This window comes from Balaenoptera physalus (assembly GCF_965194825.1).
Source record: "Balaenoptera physalus genome assembly, chromosome: 6".
NCBI lineage: Eukaryota > Metazoa > Chordata > Mammalia > Artiodactyla > Balaenopteridae > Balaenoptera > Balaenoptera physalus.
This window is the reverse complement of record NC_138885.1, coordinates 106,272,344-106,295,682: the sequence shown is the minus strand read 5'-3', so window position 1 is coordinate 106,295,682 and position 23,339 is coordinate 106,272,344. Positions and strand designations below refer to the sequence as shown.

At 46.5% G+C, this 23,339-nt stretch overlaps 1 protein-coding gene across 6 annotated transcripts in view; it reads left to right on the top strand.

Moving 5' to 3' along the window:
* MARCHF4 (membrane associated ring-CH-type finger 4) overlaps positions 1 to 23,339 on the top strand; it is a 109,736-nt gene that overhangs the window by 16,413 nt on the left and 69,984 nt on the right. For 5 of the 6 annotated variants that reach the window (XR_014265303.1, XM_082467437.1, XM_082467440.1 and 2 more), the window contains exon 2: positions 18,134 to 18,214. The exons of the other annotated variant lie outside the window; for it this stretch is intronic. Coding sequence is in view for 4 of the 5 variants with exons in the window: in XM_082467437.1 (XP_082323563.1) it covers positions 18,134 to 18,214 (81 nt within the window). In the remaining variant the exon portion in view is untranslated. The remainder of the gene's footprint in view (positions 1 to 18,133; positions 18,215 to 23,339) is intronic. 6 annotated transcript variants of the gene reach the window in all.

Below are 23,339 nucleotides of genomic sequence, written 5' to 3'. Positions count from 1 at the left end.
CCATCATGGACCTAGGATGCAAAACCATCCCAGGAAAGGGGAAGCACACTTGCCACACCTTCCCCAAAGTCATGAGTGAGCTATTTTCATTTTCCCATCTGAGATTTTTTTTCCCACAGTAGTTTTTCAGTTGCTACATCTGCCAGTCCTGGTCCTGTTTAAACTGGAAGGTCCAAGGACCACTTCCTTAGGGTTCTCACCAGTGCTCTAATACTTTATTGGGAGATGATGTAAGGATGTTCAAACCTCACCATTGGGTCCCTGGCTATTTTCCATATTTAACTATCTATTCTTTACATGCACACACATGCATGTGCATACATGTGAATAAAGTGTTGAGTGAAGCTGTCTGTCATTCACAGACAGAATTAGGGACTGGAGGAGGGGAGACACCTGGTGTCTTGACAGTGGTGGAGTGATTCTCACCTCAACTGTCTGTAGATCCTCTGCACGGTGTTCACTTTGGAGTAATCCTTCTTCACTTGCCAGACTGCATCTGTTTGTCGTGGTTGGCTAATTTATTGGGTGTGGCTTCTAGCTGAGGGCCCCATACAGAGAATTACTTAATAAAGCCAGTAGAGCAGGAGTGAAATATGCATTTCAAAAGAGCCTGGAAGAAGAAAGGAGAGATACTGGGAATCAATTTCTCTCTCTCTCTCTGCTCTTTTTTCCAGCTGGTACGTTGGAGAAGCCCAGCTGTGGTTTGTGAGTTGGGGGAGGGGGGTAGGTTTGACGGGGAGGGGATACTCAAAAGAGTGTGGGAATGAGCTAGCTGCTTCTTGTTTGCTGAGAAGGAAGCCAGGTTGGAAGTGAGCCCAGATGTAAAGGAGCTGGCAAGTGAATACTGTGCGGGCTGAACTGTATACCATCCCCCTCTCAAGAAGTATCATATGTAAGATAGAGTCACTTAGACTCTGTATTACATATAGGACACGTTTGATGCCTCCCTCTGTGTATGTTAAAAGTAAAAATGGGATGCACATGGGAATGACCGACGCATGACAAAATAGGTAAAATTGAATAAGTTATAATTTGAGTTCTACATAGATGCAAACTGTCCGCAAAGAAGGGGATCTGCGAATAGAAGCTCTGTCCAACTCTGTGATCCAAGCCCACAAAGAGGACACACAAGCCCCAGTCTTGCACCCAGAGCAATTCTCATTGCTCTGATGAGAATATCTCCAGGGTCTGTGCTCAGAGGTGTTGAGGAAAACAGATCAAATTAGTTTCCTTCTTCAGTGAAAGGTTACTCTGGATGTGGTTGAAGAGAATCAACATCAATTTCTCCAGAAGAAGCCTTTTGAAACCACCCAGGTGGCTAGCATAGGGCTCTGCATACAGTAGGGATTCAGTGTTTGTTGATCCTTTCCCCTCCGTCCTGGCACATGTTCATTCCAGACTGATGGAGTTATCTTTGGTTCCAGACTGATAGAGTTATCTTTGGTAGTAGAAGGCATATTTGCTTGTGTGTACATAGGCACATATGTGTATGTATGTGTCTATATAAATTAAAATGCCAAGCAAGGGGGATATGGACAATCCCTTGAGATACCTTTCACCCCATCCAACCTCCTTTTCTGATTCTATAATGACAAATAGCAATGATTCTTGTTCTCGTAATCATAGTGATCATTACCCTGGCTTGCGACCACTTGACCAGGAGCAGATCTTTTCTCGTACAATTTCAGAAGGATGGGAAGAACATGGGATTTCAAGTCAGAAAGACATGGATTTAAATCACAATTTGGGCCCTTCCCAGCTGGGTGATCTTGTGTGACTTATTTAACCTCCCTGCACCTAGATTTCATTGTTTATAAAACAGGAATAAAATACTGAGCTTGAACACTTGTCATAAGGAGTGGGCAGGATTAAAGTTCTAGGCACACAGCAGCTGTTCATTAAATGGGAACAATATTTATCCCGTTCTGTTCGTGTAGCTCAGAGACCTGGAGTGGGGCCCCCAGATTACACTGCTGCCTTTTCTACCACACTATCTCACTACAACCTTAAAAAATCAGATACTCTGATTAAGGCTGTGCTTTGACCACAGTAAACCCCAGCTGTTTTGTGCCTGACCATCAGGGATGCACGTTTAGATCCAGTGTCTCTGTTTGGCTGACTTTCTGCTTTTCATTGCCTGACTCTGCTGAACCTCTGTCTTCTCCTGCCTGGGTCCCTCACTCCTAACATATTTGTCTTTACCATCTCCATCACCACCATGTCCCTGACAGATCTTTGTTAAGCAACACTCTCTGCTTGGCAGGAACTGTGCAGAAAGACACTTTTCTGGACTCTGAGTCCCTAGAGGCCAGGAGCAGACCATGCACACGGAGGAGGGTGTTGAGGAAGTGGCAGCGGAAAAACCTGCTCAACATGTGACAGCGAGGTGTTTGCATTCAGGGTCGTGCCTAGACTAGTGTTTCTGAAAGCTGGGATAGGATGGATACCCCAGACAGACACGATGTTAAATAACATAGATCCTCAAGTGAGAATGTTGTTCTCTTCTCATTTTGCTCTCATGCCTTATGATTATGTCCAGGAGAAAATCTCATTGAAGAGATAATATGTCTTTAACACCCTTCTAACGCTTGTCAATCTCCTCTGCAAACAAAGAGAGAAGGCACGAGGCCCAGAGTCTTTGGACATGCAGCAATATCTAGCTAGAATCTGTTAATCTTGTTTTTCTTGCATTTGTGTCTATTCTTTTTTATTAACAGACTTTATTTATTTATTTTTTAAACCATTTACTGTTTTGTTTTTTTTTAATAGCTACTTTATTTATTTATTTATTTATTTATTTATTTATTTATTTATTTATTTTTGGCTGTGTTGGGTCTTCGTTTCGTGCGAGGGCTTTCTCTAGTTGCGGCAAGCGGGGGCCACTCCTCATCGCCGTGCGCGGGCCTCTCACTGTCGCGGCCCCTCCCGTTGCAGAGCACAGGCTCCAGACGCGCAGGCTCAGTAGTTGTGGCTCACGGGACCAGTTGCTCCGCGGTATGTGGGATTCTCCCAGACCAGGGCTCGAACCCGTGTCCCCTGCATTAGCAGGCAGATTCTCAACCACTGCGCCACCAGGGAAGCCCCAGACTTTATTTTTTAAAGCAATTTAATGTTCAAAGAAAAACTGAGTTCCCATATACTCACTCCCACCCCTCCTCCCTACTTCCCCCACCATCAACATCCTGCATCAGAGTGGTGTTTTTTTTCCAATTGATGAACCAACGCTGACACATTGTTATTACCTAAAGTCCATAATTTGCATTGCAGTTCACTCTTGGTGGTGTACGTTCTAAGGGCTTTGACAAAAGCATGATGACATGTATCTACCGTTATAGTATCATACAGAATAGTTTCACTACCTGAAAAATCCCCTGTGCTCCCCCCATTCATCCCTCTGCTCCCACCCCCTAATCCTGCAATAGAGTCTGGCCTTTTCCAGAATGTCATATCGTTGAAATCATGCAGTATGCAGCCTTTTTAGATCGGCTTCTTTCATTTAGTGGTATGCATTTACGGTTACGTCTTTTCCTGGCTTGATAGCACATTCCTTTTTAGTGCTGAATAATATTCTATTGTATTAGCACAACTTGTCTCTTCTTTTTATGGTTAATGATACTGGTTTTTCACTTATGGTAGTGACAAAAAGTCTCCTTTAGAAATAAATTGAATGAAGTAAAAATATGAGACATTTACAGAAAAATGTTACGTATGAAGAAAACAATAGTATGAATGTGTCGAACAGTGTAAGTGACTGAAGTTTGGATAACACTGACCTGGGCTGCGCACATTACAATAGTTCTGAGACATCTGTGGGCACCGAGAAGTGCGTCAGGAAGGGGAAAATGCAGAGTCCTGGGCCATGGCCCCAGGGTGGTGCCCTGGAATTTGCATTTCTAACCATTAGCTTTGACAATTCCAAAGTAGGTGACTAGTTCACAGTAATATTGTTTACTAGGCAGCAGCTTGAGGAGGAAGCCAAATAAGAAGGAGAAATGCTTCCACCAGACCTGAGGTTCCCAGACATATAAGAAACAGAGGTGTGGGCACTGGTAGAGGAGAGGGAGGTAGTTGAGTGGGCACAGGACCATGTGACTAAGAAGGAAGGGACATGTGTCACTCAGGGCAGAGGCAGGAAGGGATGCCTCTTGCATCTCTCTCCATCCCTGCCTCTGTGATCTGAGAGCTACAAGTTTCACATGTGACAGCCACAAGATGGAAAAGTCTAACCACCTTGGAACTGTGCCATGAGGGAGAGATGCAAACTTTGATTGTGTTAAGACATTGCCCAGCTAATGTTAATTTCCCTGATGAATACAACCATCAATCCCACTCCTGAATTATGTTCAGAGGGTATTCTTGAGCAAAGTCCAATCAAGGGCCTCTCTGGGGAAGCCCCAGAGTCCCAGAGTAAGGCAACAGATGGTGCACAGCTCGCTTCCTCACAGCTCACTGAATACCAACAATGAAGTGCTTCAGCTCTGGAATGGCGCATCACACTCGCCTACAACTTGGCTGGATCTAGAAACATGGCTCTGCCTAACGGCAGCAGGGGTGGGGAGTGTCATCCTCCTAGGTACCTGGAAAGAGAGGAAATCCAGATGTGGGTGAGCTCTAGAAGTCTCCCCCTCCACTGTATGAGTACCTCCCTCTTAGGGTTGCTGTAGGATTTAAATGAGATAACACATGCCAAACATTTAGAACACTGCTGACCCACAGTAAGCATGCAATAAATAGTAGTAGTTATTGTTATTATATAAGGAAGAGGTTGTACTCAGGAATATCCAAGCCCCTTCTAATTCTGTTGTCCTCTTTTATGCCTTATCAGGTGGAGGAGCAGTACCTGGGGTTTGTATAAATCCAATTTCTCTTTCCACCAGAAGAAATCTCCCTAGAAGAATGCCCTTAGCACGAGGCCTTAAAGACTGAACCAGGGAAAGAATTTGGAAAATAGGAAATGAAGGCTTTTCCAGACATAGGAACAATGGAAGCAAAAAATCAGAGATGTTTTTGGAGAAAATTAGCATGGTGGAGAAGCATATGGGGCTTTCAGAGCCAAGCAGAACTGTGTTCAAATCCCAGTGTTGCTGTGCAGTAGATGTGTGACCTTGGGCAAGTCACCTACAGGCTCGAAATCTTAATTTCTTCCGCTGTAGAATGGGAATGCTAATAATAGTACTTGTCTTAGAGGTACTATTGTGAGGCTCAAATGATATAATGCATGCAAAACTCTTGGGAAAGAATAGAGTACAAACACACAATAAATTCTCAAAGATGCAGTGAACATTAGCTCTTGATGTTATCTGATCTACCAACTGTCAATGGTCTTCTCCAAACTTTCTTTGAGAACCTCTGCCTTGATGTGTGTATGACTGTGGGCTGCTGACCTCAGGAGGAGCTTCCAAAATATCACAGGGGTAGATGAAACTAAATATACCTAAGCATTGCCAGTATAGTAAATAAAAATTATCTCACAGATATACATACAATTTTTCAAATGTATGTGGAAGGCATCGTTATGAGCAAAATCAAAATCCTTCACTTTAGTGCAACTTCTTGTCAATAAATATATTCTCAATGAGCAGATACTCAAAAGTACAACTATAGTCATATGAGAGTTTGTGAAAGTCTTTTAGCATTAAAAGGGATCCAAATTAAGGGACGTTCTACAAAACAACCAGCCAAAATGTCAAGGTCATGAAAGATGAAGAATGAAGGGGGAACTGTCTTAGATTGGAGGAGTCCAAAGAGATTGATAACTAAATACAATGCGTGATTTGGATTGGCTTCTGGACCAGAGAAAGGGCATTAGTGAGACAGTTGGTGACATTCAAATAAGGTGCATAGATTACTTAATAGTATTGTATCAATGCAATGCTAAGTTCCTCATTTTGGTCATTGTATTGTCGTTCTATAAGATGTTAACCTTTGGAAAAGTAAGGTGAAGCGTTTATGGGAAGCTATGTTTATACGTTTTTAAATGAATCTTAAATTATTTCAAAATGAAAAGTTAAAAACTGAAAATAATTTAAATAAGGGGTAGTTTCTCATACTTGGAAAAGTTGGGAAAAAAAGAGTACAGAAAAAAGAAAAAAGTATAGAAAAAAGAGCATGGGTTTGGTGGTTAGAAAAATTGGGTTAGAATCCAGGCTCTAGCACTTAGCAGCTAAAAACAACTTTGGGCAAATCAATTCAATCCCCTGAGCTTCAATGTCTTCTTTCTGCAACATGGAGCCAATAAAAGAAATGCATCATAGAATTATTGTGAGAATTTGAGGAGATAACACATACAATAGTACATGAAGGGAACTCCAGATAAACATTCATTCTCTTTCTGGTCTCTCTTTACCCCTCTGTCTGAAGAGGATGATAAATATTCCTCACACATTTCCCCAGGTATAAGTACTGTGTGCTAAGTGCTCTGAGATTGACAGGGTGACACCTGAGCAGTGAAAAGTGTTGAGTGGGCAGGAATGTTTTCCCAGTATGGGATCTTAAGCATATAAACAGAGTTCATAATCATCAGCATAAAGAGCATTGGCCATTATGCAGTGTTCTTTAACACTGCTTAACCTGACATCCCAAAAGGAGCATTTTGGCATACTGAGTGAGTGTGGGCTGTATATTTGACTCATGCTGTGGCGATCCCTCGAGGAGCCACAGACCTAAGCCTCCGTGAAGCAGTGTGCTACTTTAGAAAGAAAGCTTTCTAGTGCTGAGGCTCTGTGTTCTCCAATGAGTTCAGAAAGCAACTGCCCAAACCAGACAGCAGCAGGTGAATGAGGGCAGGTGTGAGTGGGAGTGAAGAGATGTCCACTCCTGTTGTGTGTGTGTGTCTGTGGGTGAGAGCGAGCGAGTGGGTATGTGTCTGCACGTGGACCACAACTATTTAGCACAGAAGAAAAAGGTGCTTGAGGGGGTTAGTCCATCAGGCTGCTCCTGCCTTTCGGTCATCTTTGTTCCAGAGAGAGCACACGGGGTCTGGTCCTTGCAAAGTCAGTACTGACATTCTATACAATGATCGCTTGTGTCTTACTTCTGACATCCATTAAGTGTTTGTCTGCAAAAAAAATCAGTTTGAGGCTTTTGGAGATGTATGTGATATGATTTTAAAAGTTCTATGCCTCCTCCCCCCCAAAACACATAGAGAGAGGTTCCTCATGATTTAAATAAATTTTCATCATTTCTACGAATGCAATTCAAGTTTAAAAAAAGTGTTTATTTGACAGGATGGCTGGAATTTGCTTCACAATAATCCAGTGACTAGAGGTGAAACAAGACTGGTCATGAGTTGATAGATGCTGAAGTTGGGTGATTGGGAACATGCTTTCTTCTACTATTCTCTCTATTTTTATGTCTGTTTGAAATTTTCTGTAATAGAAAGGTATGGCCTATTGTCTGGTTAATTAAATGTTATGAAGAGACAGTTATTAAACAGGTTTTACAAAAGGGGAGGTGGAGCTAGCTGAGGGCGGACAAAATAGCTTGGGGCACAATGATGCTGAGGACCAGAGCCAAAGACAGGACCAGAGTGCATCCCAGTGGGCACTTCATCAGTCTTGCTCAATGAGGGGAATGCATTTGATGACCTCTTAAGGGATGTTCCGTCCCCAAAGGTCATGATTTAAAGATGAAATTGTCCTGTTGTCCATTTCTTTTCTGGTCCACCTGGTTTGGTGGCAGCAAAAGGATCAGTGTGACCATTCACTCAACAGACAGCGAGTGAACACACCCAGTGCCAGGCCCTGGGAATGTGGAGATAAGATGGGGAGCTCAGAGTCCAGTGCAAGAACCCAGCATGCTAAGAAGCAACCATAAGACGACATTATGATGGGTGCCTTGGACCAGGGTTGCATTCATTGTGCTGAAGGACCTCACAGGAGGGGTGACTAGTAATGTCTGGGAAAGCTAGAGAAGGATCGCCAGAGAAGCTAATCCCTGAGTGGCCACATAGGGATGAGTAGGGGGAATTCTCCAGGTGGAAGTGTGTGTAAGGTAAGGCTATCCGAGATCTACCCTCACTCTCCTCATCAGGAACATTTTCCACTCAGCCTAATCCTCTCTGCCTTTCACTGCTTTTCAAATCACCCTTCTTTGCTCTAAGACCCAGAATGGCTCTCCTCAGAGAGCTGGGTGGATTAAAGTGTGGGCTCCGTGCAGACGGGGGAGGGGTGCATTAGCTCCTCTCTAGAAGCTATTCCACTCAATGCCAGCCTTTCTGGGTTTGGTCCTACTGGCCTTTCTGTAATTGCAGCCTAGTGGTCTGACTGTTCTTGGGGGCCACCTACCTGGTAATAGTAACTCCACAAAAACTCTCTTGGTTGATTAAATTGAGTTTGTAACTGAAAGCACTTGTGGGTCCAGAAGCTTCCTTACCCTCCAATGCATGCAGAGGCACTGGATCACATTCCTTTGGTAGGGAGGAAAGAGCAAACTTTATTTTCCTAATCTTTAGAGGTAAGAAACCAGGTTCTACAGAAGTGGATGGAAGGCAAAATGCTAAGATGGGAAATACCAGGAAGAAGACATTTGCCCCTCACAGGAGGAAGACATTTCCTTCTCCACCCTTTTACCAGCTACAGAAATATTCATTCATTCACTTCCTAACAGATGAACATATTGTAGTAAAGTGGTAATTTATCAGGATGTTTGGAGAATGAAAGAGATTAGGGAGGGAAAATGGGGAAGAATGGGACACATTTGTGGTTAATTTAATTTTCCAGTGAATTGGGGGATAACCCTATAATTTATATTTCAACTTTTATTGCTGACAATCTTTATAAAACATAAGTCCACTTTGCAGTGTATTTGAACACCACCCCAAATTCCCTTTATGTTGAAGTGCTGTCGCTTAAAGTTAGGTTCTGTTACAGAAGGCAAAGGAGGGACTTCCCTGGTGGTCCAGTGATTAAGAATCCGCCTTGCAATGCAAGGAACGCCGGTTTGATCCCTGGTCAGGGAACTAAGAGCCCACATGCCGCGGCAACTGAGCCCACATGCCACAACTAGAGAGAAGCCCACGTGCCGCAACTAGAGAGAGACCTGCACACCGCAACGAGGAGCCTGTGCGCTGCAACGAAAGATCCCATGTGCCATAATGTAGCCAAAAAATAAATTAAAAAAAAAAAAAAAGAAGGAAAAGGAATGTCTTTTTAGCTTCACAGACCACAGGATATCTTGTAAAAATCAGTAGGTGGATTTTATTGAAACTGTGATATCAACTTGTTTTATCTTTCTCCCACAAGAGTGGTGTAAAATTTCCAGTTCATTCATTCAGCACATATTTATTGAGCAGCTGCTTTCTGCCAGAACTGTGCCGAGGATTCTGGCTCTCCACAGAATCCTCAGCAGAGTTGAGCTAGACCACAGCTCCTGTCTCCTAGGAGCTTTGCTGTCTTGTAACTGCAGAGGGGGCCATTATAATGCAGGATGCAAAGGACTAAGAATTGTACAAAGCGCTCTGGGTGCACAGACTTGAGGATCAGGGAGGGCTTCTCACAAGAGGAGATAGCTATGGGGGCCCTGAAGTTGACCCAGATGAGAGAGTGGAAGGGCATTCCAGGCAGAAAGAGAAGCTTTTCCAAAAGCCCAGTTTGCTTCAATACACAAGCATTCCCTCATCTTCCTTTCTCTGAACTCTGGTGCATAGAGTCGTGTCTGCCGCCCTAGGGCATCAGCTACAGCAGCTGTGAGCCTCACCCAACTTGGGGCTTCACCTGTGCAGGTCCCTGCCTAACCCAGTCCTGCTTCCGCCAGGAGGCTGCCTTGCTGAGCCCGCTTAAGGAGCGAGGACACAGGGGTCCCTCCGTCGTGGGTGATCACCTTGGTAACAGCCACCTCAGCCTGCAGGGGGTAGGGGTGCAAGAGGTCAACAAAGGCGAGTGCAGAGGCGCGGGAGCTCTAAACCTGGCAGGGTCCCTCCAACGTGGGTGGCAAACAACATCTCATTTAAGACCCAGGCACACTTTCATTTCAGGTCCCTCACCTGGAGGTCACTGTCTGGCCAGAGCTGAAAGAAAAGGTTATCAACATGGCACAGCTCCCATAATCTTCCCAGACCTTCAGCTTTCCCAGTTCTCCCAGTGCCCTGTGCTTGCTCAGCCCTGTGGAGCTCTGGTAGACACAGCACCAACGTTTTATGTTTGCCTTCTGATTCCTTTGGAAATGATCATTCCAAAGTTGCCATCAGCGTTATTACTACCTACCCTCATGCTAGAAAATGTTAACAGTCTAGAATAGTACACTGAGAAAGGGACCTTCTTTCTTTTACGAGATAAAGAAATCGAAGCCCAAAGAGAATAAGTGATGTGTCAGTGTTACTGTAAGATGCACAGACACCGGGCAGGGTGTAGGTAACATAGCCATGAACACAACAGACAAGGCCTCAACTCTCATGGAGCTCACAGTCTAGAGGGGAAGTCTAGCGGAGTCACGGCCCGCAGGTCATGATGGTGGTCCTGGTGCTCCTTGGCCACCTGGGCAGCTGCTTTGGCTTCTTGGCGCAATCCTGTTTGTAGCTCTTGCCTCCCCTCCACTGACAAGCATCCCCCCCCTCCTGGATAATGTTAACAATTTCTTGATCAACTTTCTAGTCCCTTCTCCACTGCATTTCTGCTTCATACATGCCCAGGACATCCTTTCCCTTGCACTTGGTGATGTCGGGCAGGCAGCAGGACCCCAGCAGCAGTACCAACATCCGATCTTTGCATATTGCCCCTCTATGATCTCACCAGACTCTGAACAAGTAGCTATGGGTGAGGTAAGTGTGATGGCCAGAAGTACAGCTATCATGCTCCAGGAATATAATAGAGTCTTTCAGGATAAAATTACAAAGTAGAAAGTATCATTCCTTCCTCCCCTTATGGTTGAGGAGACAGACTCAGAAAAGTCAGGTACCTTTGCTGGTTTGCAGGGCTCGGTTTGGACTGTGGGCTCCTGACTCCAAGTCCAGGGCTCTCTCTACTCTTTAATGAAACATAATTCAATTCAGCAGCTATTTTTCAAGCACCTATGATGTGCCAAGCATGGTGCCAGCCCTACGAATACAGATAAATAAATGTGGTTCCTTCTCTCAGTGGCCTTTCAGTCAAGCAGGAGAGAAGTAAGTATGCGAGCAAATTGTTGTGAAAATCACAATGGAGAGATGGTCTAGTTACAGCATGTGCAGAAAAGAGGGAAGGGCCAGCTCTGAGGGAGTCAGAGGTGGGCAGCTTCATAGACAAGAACCTCTAGCTGCTGCTAAGAGGACGGGCAGGAGTTCACCAGAGACCTGTGGCAAAGGGGCGCCAGGCACTTGCAAAGGTGAGGGGGTGTGGCATAGTGTGGTGGCCTGACATGTGAAAGGAGGACTTGGGAGGAGTGTCAGGAGACAGGAGGGTGAGGACCAGAGGCCCCTGAGCACTTCCAGCTCGCTGCCTCCCTACACCTACTCCTATCAGTAAGGAAGCTGGGGAAACATCAAGGCTACCCCCTGACTCTACATAATAGGGAGTTCTGAGCAGTTCACTCTCCTGCTTCTTATTGTCATGAAGAAAAACAAAAAGAAGTTAAATGCCCTCAGTACAGTAACAATCAAGGACTCCTCGGATTTGGACTTGACTTTCCATCCAGCCTCCAGCCTCCTGGCCTCTACTTCCCATCAGATACTCCAGCCAATCGCCACTGCCTGCCATTCCCCAAATACACCCCACGGCTCTCTGACTTTTGATTTCCATTCAAAGGCTGTCTTTCGCCTGGGACATGCTTTCCCTCTTCCTTTATCGGCCCAAACCCTAACCCCCTCCAAGCCCTACCTCATATGTCACCTCCTCCATCCTATACCTCATCTCTTTCTGGCGGTGCCCCCATAGCATTTACTCACCACGGACTGCCTGCCCTCCCCTCCCACCATGTCCTGCATTCCCTTCTCTCCAGTCAAAGGCAAGCTCAAAGGAGCTTGTCCCATGTGTCCCATTCACCTTTGTATCACCCACCATGCCTGGCAGTCGTAGGGGCTCAAAAAGGTAATGTAATTAATGCAACCCAGACCAATTAGGTATTTGAATACTTTCACGGATTCACTCAAGAAAAGAATCTCTTTTTTTCTGACCAACATTTCCCCCTTTCTGCTAAAGTGGGTGATACGGACTGAATGGTTTTCCCCCAAGTTCTTATGCTGAAGCCCTATCCCCCAACATGATGGTATTTGGGGATGGAGCCTTTGTGAAGTAATTAGATTTAGCTGAGGTCAAGAGGTGGGGGGGGGGTGGCTCATGGTGGGATTAGTGTCGTTGTAGGAAGAGATATATATCAGAGAACTTGCTGGCTCTCTCTCTGCCATGTAACAATACAATGAGAAAGTGACATCTGCAAGCTAGGAAGTGAGCTCTGATCAAAACCTAACCATCCTGATCTTGGACTTCTAGCTCTCAGAAATGTGAGCAGTAAATGTCTGCTGTTTAAGACACCCAGCCTATGGTATTTTGTTATAGCAGCCTGAGCAGACTAATACAGTGGGGGAGGGGAGACATATGAAACTTATATTTTTAACCATCTCAGTAGCTGGCATGTCACCCTCCCAGTCACTCCTTCAAAACATCGAGCATCTACAGTGAGTCCATCCTTTTCCCGGCCCTGGGAATTTGTCAGTGAGAGTCAGACAATGTCCCTGCCCTCCAGGACTTACCTTCTTGATATCAGAGGCAGAAACCTGTAGACATCAGACAGGCCAGAATTGAGGGGCATCCAGCAAACAGTTAGACAATAGTTTTCAGGGGTTCTAAATGTTACTCAATGTTACTTAACATAGGGTGGGCTATCATTCCAGTTTCCCTGGGGATTGATAAGTTTCCCAAGATGTGGAATTTACAATGCTAAAATTTGGACAGTCCCAGACCAACCTGGACAGTCAATCACCCTATAAGAATGTTCCAGGGCTTCCCTGGTGGCACAGTGGTTAAGAATCTGCCTGCCAATGCAGGGGACACGGGTTCGAGCCCTGGTCTGGGAAGATCCCACATGCCGCGGAGCAACTAGGCCCGTGAGCCACAATTACTGAGCCTGCGCGTCTGGAGCCTGTGCTCTGCAACAGGAAAGGCCGCGATAGTGAGAGGCCCACGCACCGCGATGAAGAGTGGCCCCCGCTTGCCGCAACTAGAGAAAGCCCTCGCACAGAAACGAAGACCCAACACAGCCAAAAATAAATAAATAAATAAATAAATAATTAAAAAAAAAAAAAAAAAAGAACGTTCCAGCTCACTACACTGTAGACTAATACACCCCAGGACAATAACTCTGGTACTCAGTGCCTACCTGCCGTAAGTTGGGAAGCACTTGTTGATTGATTGGCTGATGGGTGACTGTTTTCACACTCTAGGAGAAAGCAACCATTAGCTGTTTGCCGGGCTGCTTAGAGTCAAGGAGGCGTGATCTCTGAGAGCCTCCTTTTTGATCTTATACAGGGCAGGAGGGAGGGCTTAAGAAGTTAGATCTCCAGTACAAAGCTTCTCAGGTTTTAATGTGCATATGAATCACCTGGAGCCCTTGTTGAACTGCAGCATCTGATTCCACGCATCTGGAGTAGAGCCTGAAGATCTGCATCCCGACAGGTACCCAGATCAATGCAGATACTTTTTGTCCACAGACCACAATTTGAGTATCAAGGGGCTCAGTAGTTCTCGTCCTTAGCTGGCATGTTAGAATTATCTGGTGGGGGGGGGCAGGGCGGATTCTACAGATGTCCAGCCACAAACCCAGACCAATTAAGTCAGTCACCAGGGGCGGGACCAGACATCAGTATTTTTAACTCTCCCCAGGTGATTCCAGTGTGCACACAGTGCTGCAAATCCCAGGGAGGGGAAGGAGAGAAAAGTTCTGCCTGATGATAAGGGCTGATTGATTGGTCCAGATGGGCTAGGCTGTGATGTCAAGAGATTTATTGGAAGTGGAATCAGAAATCTAAAAGAAGGAGCTTATTTTGGAAAGTCTAGAGGCAAAATTGTTTTAAAAAATTGGGGGCAAAATGGTTTGTGTTCTTTGGCCTTTTAGCAGGGCATCAACAATGTTTCTCTTGCCCTCAGGGTGGTGGAGCTGAGTGTGCAACCTTGGGGAGAAGCGGGAGGCCCCGCTCTGAAAGTACCTGATAGGCGAGAACAGAGGTCGTGAAACCAGCAAATCATAGCTTTCACAGACTGAGTCACCTAAACGGGTCCTCCAACTATTCAGAATTTCTTTCATTTCCTTGCTTGTGGATGCTTCCTAGCATCTGTTTCCAACATTTCCCGTTCTCATCAAGCCGCCAACCTCCTTCCAGCAGATGACCTTGCCTCCTACTTTACTGAGAAAATTGAGGTCAGCCATTCACGTGCCGTCATCTGTCCCCTCCTGCCGGTCATCACTCCCTCTTCACTTCTGCAAATGTCTGTCTTTACCTAGTCTCTCCCCTTCCCTCCTATCTGCCTCCTTCCCAAAGTGACCACACCAGTGCTCTTTGCCCCAGCAACCCCCATCTCCGCTGGGATTTCACTTCATCCATTGCCACCACCCTCCCCCTGCGCCCACACACACCACCGCCAGACTCTTTCCATCACGTGCTCTCTGCTGGCTCCCTCTCCTCCGGATACAGGCGCTTTCAGGTCTTTAATGTCCCTTAAAGGGGCAGCACTTTCTCTTTCATCTCTTCACACCCACTCCAGTTGTGCATCCCGGTTTCCACCTCCACCACCTACTGAAAATGTTCCTTGGAGGGTCCTTGATGAGCTAATTCAAAAAACATGTGGCCTTTCAGAAAGTTCTCCTCCCTAGATTCCTCTGCACATTAGGCACCCTGGAGTCCCCACTCCTCGCCTATATGTTTCCGCTTTTGTCTTTGCTAACATCGTGTGCAGTGAAAATGAGGACTTGCCGCTCAGCCCCCATCGCCTTGCTGCTTGTGAAGTCCTGTCCACATTTCAGGCCGCTCCTCATCTGTGGGTCCTGAAGTCAGTTGCATGATTGGGTTGCAACCAGCATTTCCTTTCTCCACCCACTGTCCTACCGTGAAATAGATGACAATAGGATAGGAAAACATTTGCATGCATTACATGTGGGAAGGTGAGTGTTGTTGAGAAGCTTCTATTCTAGTTTGTCTTTCTGTACTGCCAAGCTGGGAAGTAAAAACAACATTTCCCACACCTCTGCAACATTTCTAAAATCACAGTAAGACTGTCTTCTGAAAACTGAGCCCTTCTCCCAAACTCCCTCTTCTGCTGATGGTTTCTCCAGGGTAATATCCCCCCATCCTGTGACTGTTCCCTCTCGTTCCATCCACATCGACTGTCACTAGGTCCTGCTCTGAGGAGTTGAGCATTCATCCTCCCCCACACATTTCTCCTGGCTTCAGCGGCAGTTACAGATATTGCTATTCATACCCCAAATATGACAATAGCCTTCAAACTACTCTCCCAACCTCCAGTCTCACAAAGCCCCCCAGTCCGTTACAATCCTGAACTGTCATTTACAAGCTAACCTTACCTGCAAAGTGGAAATATTTAATACTTTTCTCATAGGGCTGTTCTTAGGATTAGTTGAAAGATACATAGGAATATATACAAACCTGGATAAAGGATATGTCAAGAGGCTGGCACACGTTAGGAACTCAGATATTACTCTCCAGCCTCCTAATTCATCAGACATTCTGCTGCTGAACCTTCTATGGCTCCCTATTGCCTACTGAAAAAAAAATCTCAATGTCCTGGTCTTAGTCTCCTAAGGGTCCTTCAATTTAGCCACAGCCTTCCATCTAAGCCTTCTCTTTCCGCTGGTCCCTGTCCTTCTGGACAGTGGGACAACTCACCATTCCTCCCACAGACATGCACATTCTCGTCTCTGTGCTCTTTTCCTGGCCAGTGCCTTCTGCCTAACTGGTCCTTGCCCTCAGTGCCATGCCACTTCTCTCCCACCTCGTTATCACAGTACAGTCTTGCAGAAGGGGGACACAGGAGCCCCTCACACACACACACACCAGCTGGTGGCTCCACTGGAGACCTGTGGAAGCAGATTGGGTTCCAGCCCAGGCACTGCAGGCATCTTCAAGGGCAGGGTGTACTGCTGCATATGGTAACCAGTTCCCTGGGACCCAGTGCAGAGAAGAAGGTGGCATGTGGACCTTTCTGCAGGCTTGTGGAAAATAAAACCTCACCCCTGACTCTCTTTGCAGGGTCCCTAACTCTCCCACCATGACCCAGATTTGCTCATTCCTCTGGCTGGAATAAAGTCCAGAATCTTTCTAACATACCTACTCCATTCCCACTTCTATGTATAGATTGTACCCACCCACCCCTACGTCCCCACCTCTCCATAGCCATCCTGCCAGCCACAGCCACCCCAGCTCCCTTGCTGGGCCCGCTGCGGGTCTGCCCTCAGCACCAGCCCATCTATCAAAAGGACAGGTGCCTACCGGAGCACCAGAACATTTTTGCATCCAAAGGGGTCCTTTCTTCTTTGGGAGACAGGAAATCCTGGATTCAAATAGCCGCCCTCTTTTGTACCAGTGACCTTGTGGACACCTGCCGCCCCATAGAAAACACCTTCGGTTCTTCTCATCTGTCAACTGGAGGGAACAGTATGAGCCTGATAGGTGGTTGTGAGAATTAACTTCAGTTTAACCTGTAAAGTGCAGCACAGTTCCTGGTATCCTAAGGCCACAGGGTTCAAAGTGGGTGCTCTTGGGGGGGTGTGTGGGCAAAGATGCATTTTCTTTGATCTGGGCTGGGCGTATAGTTATTTTTAATCAAAAGAGTCCACACATATATGTGTTAGCATACGGTATTTGTTTTTCTCTTTCTGACTTACTTCACTCTGTGTGACAGACTCTAGGTCCATCTACCTCACTACAAATACCGTGTGCTAACACATATATATGGAATCTAAAAATAAAAAAATGGTTATGAAGAACCTGGGGCAGGACAGGAATAAAGACACTGACCTACTAGAGAATGGACTTGAGGACACGGGAGGGGGAAGGGTAAGCTGGGACAAAGTGAGAGAGTGGCATGGAAATATATACACTACCAAATGTAAAATAGATAGCTAGTGGGAAGCAGCCGCATAGCACAGGGAGATCAGCTCGGTGCTTTGTGACGACCTAGAGGAGTGGGATAGGGAGGGTGGGAAGGAGGGAGACGCAAGAGGGAAGAGATATGGGGATATATGTATATGTATAGCTGATTCACTTTGCTCTAAAGCAGAAACTAACACACCATTGTAAAGCAATTATACTCCAATAAAGATATTAAAAAAAAAAAGAGTCCACACACACACACACACACACACTCTCCAGAACTGACTCTTGAAACACTGGAAGATCCAGAATCATTGGGCCCTTTCTTCCCTTGAGACACTGTGGGCTGTTGCTAAGTAGTGGTTGCCCCTAACTGCAGGCTGTTTGCTACAGTCCCTCCTCAACCCCCTGATCTGATGCTCCGTGTACATGGCTGAAATCCAATATTGCTGTAATATCCCAAATCTTCCATGCCGGTTGGTAAGCAGCTGCTGTCTGGGGCTCTACCATCCTGGCTATCCCAGCTCCTCCCTTGGGACTCCGCTTCCCTGGTCTCACCAAGATCCAGCAGTTAAAGGGTTAATGCCAAGCACAGCAGGGGGCCTTTGGGACCCTTGTGCTACCAGGCAGATGAGTGGTTGATGTCTGTGCAGGTCCTGTTGCCAAATATTTTGAACAACATCGCAGCCCAGACATATTGGAGCTTGCCCCACTGTGCTCACCTCCGAGTCCCCAGCCTTGAGAACAGGTCCTGGCACGCAGTAGGTGCTGTTTCTTGAGTGACTAACTGACTCTGCCTTATACTTTCAAAAATGTTAGCTTCCCCTCCTTTGCCTCATCCTCCCCTTCCTTTGATGCTAACGGGAAGGAAACCAGTCCACCCTGGATCCTGTCTGTTTACTCAGCCCTCCCTCAATCCCCCTCAATCCACACTGGCTGCTGTGGGTGGGGTTGGGTTGGGTCTGGTGGTGACCCCAGCGCAACCCAAGCAGCAGCAAGCAGGCCTTCTCCAGAAGCCAGATGCAGAGGAATACAGATGGTGCCTTCTGCCTTGTGGGCAGCCAAATGTAGTCATGCATGGGAGACCGTGAGTGTAATCAAAACCATTTTATTTCTCAGACAATAGAAACAAACAGAACAGCGATCTCAGGACAGAGAAGGACCAGCAGGGACCAGGCAGATTGGAGGAGCTGCAAAATGGTATAAATTAATGAAAATGATTCTGCTGGCACTTCTCACTGCTTGCCTGCCTCCTTGGAACGGTTCTAGCAACTGCTGCCCTGGGCGCCCGGCACTTGGGGGTCTGGCACTTGGGGAGGGCAAAAACTTGGGAATTTCAAAGCGGAAGGGAGTGTCACTAGTTCTGCAAGAAGCTGAATGACTCAGAGGAGAATGAGGGGGAGGGAGAGGGAGTCGATGGGCAACTGTGGAGCTGTCCACAGCCTGGACAGGAATGCGTGCACATCCAATTTGAGAAGCCAGGAAGCTTCAATGGGAGTCCTGTGCTGCTCCTGGCTGGGTAACCTTGGGCACGCTGCCTCACCTCTCTGGGCCCCAGTGTTCACATCACTGAGTAGACTGGGCTAGTGGAGCTTCCAAGACCCTATCAGCCCTGATATTCAAATACTCTTCATGAATGCATCCCACCTCCATTTCCTCTGTTGAAATTATTTGGCTTGTATCTCTCTCTCTCTTTCAGGCTGAAGCTCCTCCTCAAGGCCAGGAATTATTTCCTTTCTTTCTTTTTTTAAAATTTATTTATTTATTTATTTATTTTTGGCTGTGTTGGGTCTTCGTTTCTGTGCGAAGGCTTTCTCTAGTTGTGGCGAGTGGGGGCCACTCTTCATCGCGGTGCACGGGCCTCTCACTATCGCGGCCTCTCTTGTTGCGGAGCACAGGCTCCAGACGCGCAGGCTCAGTAATTGTGGCTCACGGGCCCAGTTGCTCCGCGGCATGTGGGATCTTCCCAGACCAGGGCTCGAACCCGTGTCCCCTGCATTGGCAGGCGGATTCTCAAGCACTGCGCCACCAGGGAAGCCCTTTCCTTTCTTTTTTTGGTCATGAGGTCCTAGGAGCCTGGGAGGTTCTGTGTCTGTGCTGGAATGACAGAACGATGGACAGAGGGATGGCCAAGCCCATGGCAGGCAGCAGCCAGGTGGGCTACTTACAGTGGAAGATGTGGAGGAGGATTAGTTCAAATCACTGGCTTTGACCGGATTCGGGTGGGGTTCATTAGCTCACACTGAGACTCGGGCCTGGAAGCCCCCCCCCCTTCCCCTCTACCTCCCCCTCCGCCAAGGATACTGTCAGGTGGAAGGCTGTGGAGGACAATGTGTGTCAGTTCCTGGCTTGAAACTGACGGCCAGCCCGGCAAAATCATGTGGGGTTTATATTCATGTGTCACCCTAGATTTAAAAAGACAACAACAACGCACATGGGAAAGTTTCCCCCCAGCCCACCCAGAGGTCCCTCATTTTGGCCATTAACTCTAAGCATGGCTCCCAGAGCCCAGGCTGCAACACCAAGCAGGCAGCAGGCTTTGCGGAGATGCTCCAGGGAGCGGTGATAGGTCTGAAGAGCCGGCCCCACCCCCTCGACTTCCTGTTTCCTTTGTCTGGGGCGAGGGCTGCTGGCGAGGTGTGGGAAGGAGGGAGGCATCTCTGACTGGAAATTGGCTTCCGCGTCCAGGCGAGCTCCGAGGGCAAGGGGGCCGGGCTGGGGGGCGGAGCCCAGCGGGCGGAGAGCCGGCGGCTGCTTGATGTAAGGAGTTGGTTTCGAATCACGCCAGCAGGAGGCCCGGAGAGATGGTGGAAATTAAGTGCACGACTCCCCCGAGGCTCCCTGGTCCCCTATCACCCGGGCAGAGTCCCAGGTGATAATGGGGTCTCCTGGAGGGTCTCCGTGGGATCCCTCATGATGCCTGCTTTATATTCGAGGGACCCCGGTAAAACCCAAAGCCCCAAGTCGGTGCCTGGCCCACGGTGGGCAAATGAATGAACGAATGAGCGATGGATGAGTGACCAGGAGGGCAGGGGAGGGTTTGCAAAGGACTGTACAGCTGCCACGCTCCTTGAGTTAATGCCACTTTCGCTCTTGCTGAAGAAAAACATTTCTCAGTTGACCAGCTGAGAGAGAAAAGTGTGTTTCAAGGAAGGACGGGGGATGAAGGAATGAATGGATTTTGTGTTTTGACCTATTTACTAAGAAACGTGGAAACTGCTTAGCACCTGCTAATTTGAGTCAGAGCAACCTGAATTCCCTGCAATGTGCAAATGCCAAGGGAGCCGGAGCTGGAAGGAGGGGTGGATTTTCCAAAGGGAATCATGGCCTTTTATCAATTGAGGATGGAAGAACGGAGGGAGGTGCTGAGGAAGGCAGGGTCATTAACACGGCACCTAGGATGTCTTGGCATCTTCTGTCAGAGGCCAAGCACTTTCTTCTCTCATGATATGGCTGCTGCTGGGGGGGTATCTGGGGATGGGATCTTGGTGACCAAGGTCTATCCTCTCAAACTATAGCTCAGGAATTACAATACTGAAGGTCAAAGACTGGTCCAAGGTCACCCTTGTGTTCTTTCTCCGTGCTTCACTCTCCCCTCTCTGGGGACTCTTTCCTACCTCCCACTCCCTCCTGTCCAATCTGGGGACTGCAGAGTGCGGGGGACATCGGCCCTGGACTCAAAATGCCTTAGTCCAACTCTTCCTTCGTGCACTTGCTCGCTGTGTCTTTGGGAAAGCGGCTTTATTTTCTGGGCCTCAGCTTCTTCTCTTGTAAATTGGAGATAATAATAGCACCCACTTCAGAGGGTTGTTGTGAGGATTAAAGGTCTTGCCATGTAGTGGGCGCTCAGTGGATGTGGATGATCATTTTGAGACTTTAGAGTCTCGGAGCCATGAGTGTCCTGGCTCAGCCAGTGAGTAGCTGTGAGACGATATGGATCAGGGTCTGTTCAGGAAAACAGAGCCCCCGCTAGGTACTTCAAGGAGGGAACCAATTACGGAGGTGTTGGTGGAGCTATAAGTCCAGGTAGATGTTGAGGCAAGTCGGAGAAGCCATGGAGTAAGGTGGTACCATCCCTAGGGTGGAGGGACATCGGGCGGAGCCTGGGAGGTTACTGGAGCCTGGGAATGCAGGCTTCCTGGTGGGATCTGGGAACGCTGAGGAAGGGTTATCGGGGATGGGGTGGGGGCTAGAACTGAGGAGGCTACGTAGCTACTGCTGAAGTTGTTACCCGAAGCTGGGAGGAAATGAGCTTCTCCCCACCTCCCACCTTCCATCCTTCCACTTGGCTGGACCAGTTGGCAAGGAAGCCTAGGAAGTGTAGTCTCCAGGGGTCTGTGCCCTCCAACATAGAGCAGAACAGGGCAAGGTGAGAGGGACCTGCATAGGGACCTGGGGCACACTACTTACCCTCTGAAGCTTTAATGTTCTAGACTGCTCAAGAAAAAGTGGGGAAAGGGAGAGAATGATGATTGACCTGGTGTGACTATTGTGAGGCTTACACGAGATAAGGTGAACAAAGCCCACAGCACAGTGCCTGGTTGTAGTAAGTATTCCATAACTGTGGTTCATGCCGGTCCTCCGTTCTGGGTCCAAGTCATATGTCACCTCTTCTGGAAGTCACTGCTGACCTCTGTGATCTGACACCACCTTGCTCACATTTTCAGTAGAGTGTTGATCACAGTGCTGTGCTGTTTGGGATCAAATGTCTGTCTCTCCCACTGGAGGATGAGCTCCTGGGGGTGGCTTCCTCCTTTGGCATTCCTTGCTCTCAGAGCGCCTGTCACTCAATAGTTATTGGACGAAAGCCCAGTAGGCCAACATACAACATGTAACTCTTCAAAACCGTCTCCAGAGTTCATGGGCTATGGAGTGCTAGAAGTTTAGTGAAGGGAAAGGACAAACAAGGCGAGAAACATAAAGTTCAAGGAAGATGAGAAGTGTGAAGGTTTGGAGAAAGATGTAGGGGCTTGTTCACAGTCACACACATAGTGAGGATTGTCAGATCTCCTGGCTTCTAAGCTAGTGGGTGATTAGAATTTTTTTTCTCTTTATTAAAAAAACATATTCATTGGGGTTGACATATATACACTAATATGTATAAAATGGATAACTAATGAAAACCTGCTGTATAGCACAGGGAACTCTACTTCGCTGTACAGTAGGAACTAACACAACATTGTAAAACAACTATACCCACCCCACCCCCCAAAAAAAACACATATTCAGTGTGGAAAATTTAGAAAATTCATGTAAACAAAAGAAGAAAATAAAAATTATCCATGCCAATCCCCCAAAATAACCACAGTAAATATTTTGGAGTTTATCCACTCAGTCATACACATATGGCATTTTTTTCCTTGCTAGAATAGTTTCAGTCTGTTCTGCAACCTATTTTTTTTAAAACTTAACAATAATGCTTGAGCAACTTTCCAAGACATTAAATACTCTTTTACAGCACAAATTACAAAGCTTTACACCAGTTCACTGTACACATTCACTTGTTTTATTTAACCAACCCCCTCTTACTGAAATTTTTAGCTTGTCTGTAATATTTTACTACACTAGAAAATTCTATAATGAAATCTGTGTAGCCTAATCTTTTTGCACATTGTCATTATTTCCTTAGGATAATTTCCTAGAAGTAGAATTACTGATCAAAGAACATGCGCATTTTTACAGCTTTTAACAAGGATTGCCAAATTGCTTTCAAGAAAGAGTTTAAAAAAAAAATTATTTGCATTCCCCATTTGCTATAGAGGAAATGGTTCTGGGTAAACTTACCAACACTGAATTGATCTAATGCTGTTTTGCCAAAAATCAATTCATCAGATGATCAATTTGCAAAATGGCCAGTTGGGAAGGAAGGTGATAGATAGATAGATAGATAGATAGATAGATAGATAGATAGATAGATAGATAGATAGATAGATAGAGCAAGGCAAAGCCAATTCATTAAATGACCAATTAACAGAATAAATAATTTAACACATGTACTGATTAACAGTGTTGTAAAGCAATTTCTATTGCATGGGAACATTTTCGTGTGGCTTTGGAGATCACCATTTAGAGTGAGTGAACTAGATTTCATTTTGTCTTTATAGTAGCAGTTTAAGGATTGCTCCCTTTGTTGAAACTATGGGGTTTTGTGTGTGACAGTATCTTTAATAATCAAAAAATTATATTTCCACATTAGAAACCAGAATGTTGGCATTTTAAGTGGGAATCTTTCCACTTTTACTGATTTCTTTTGAATTCTTTTTTTTTTTTTTTTTTTGGTGTGGGGGCTGCATTGGGTCTTCGTTGCTGTGCATGTGCTTTCTCT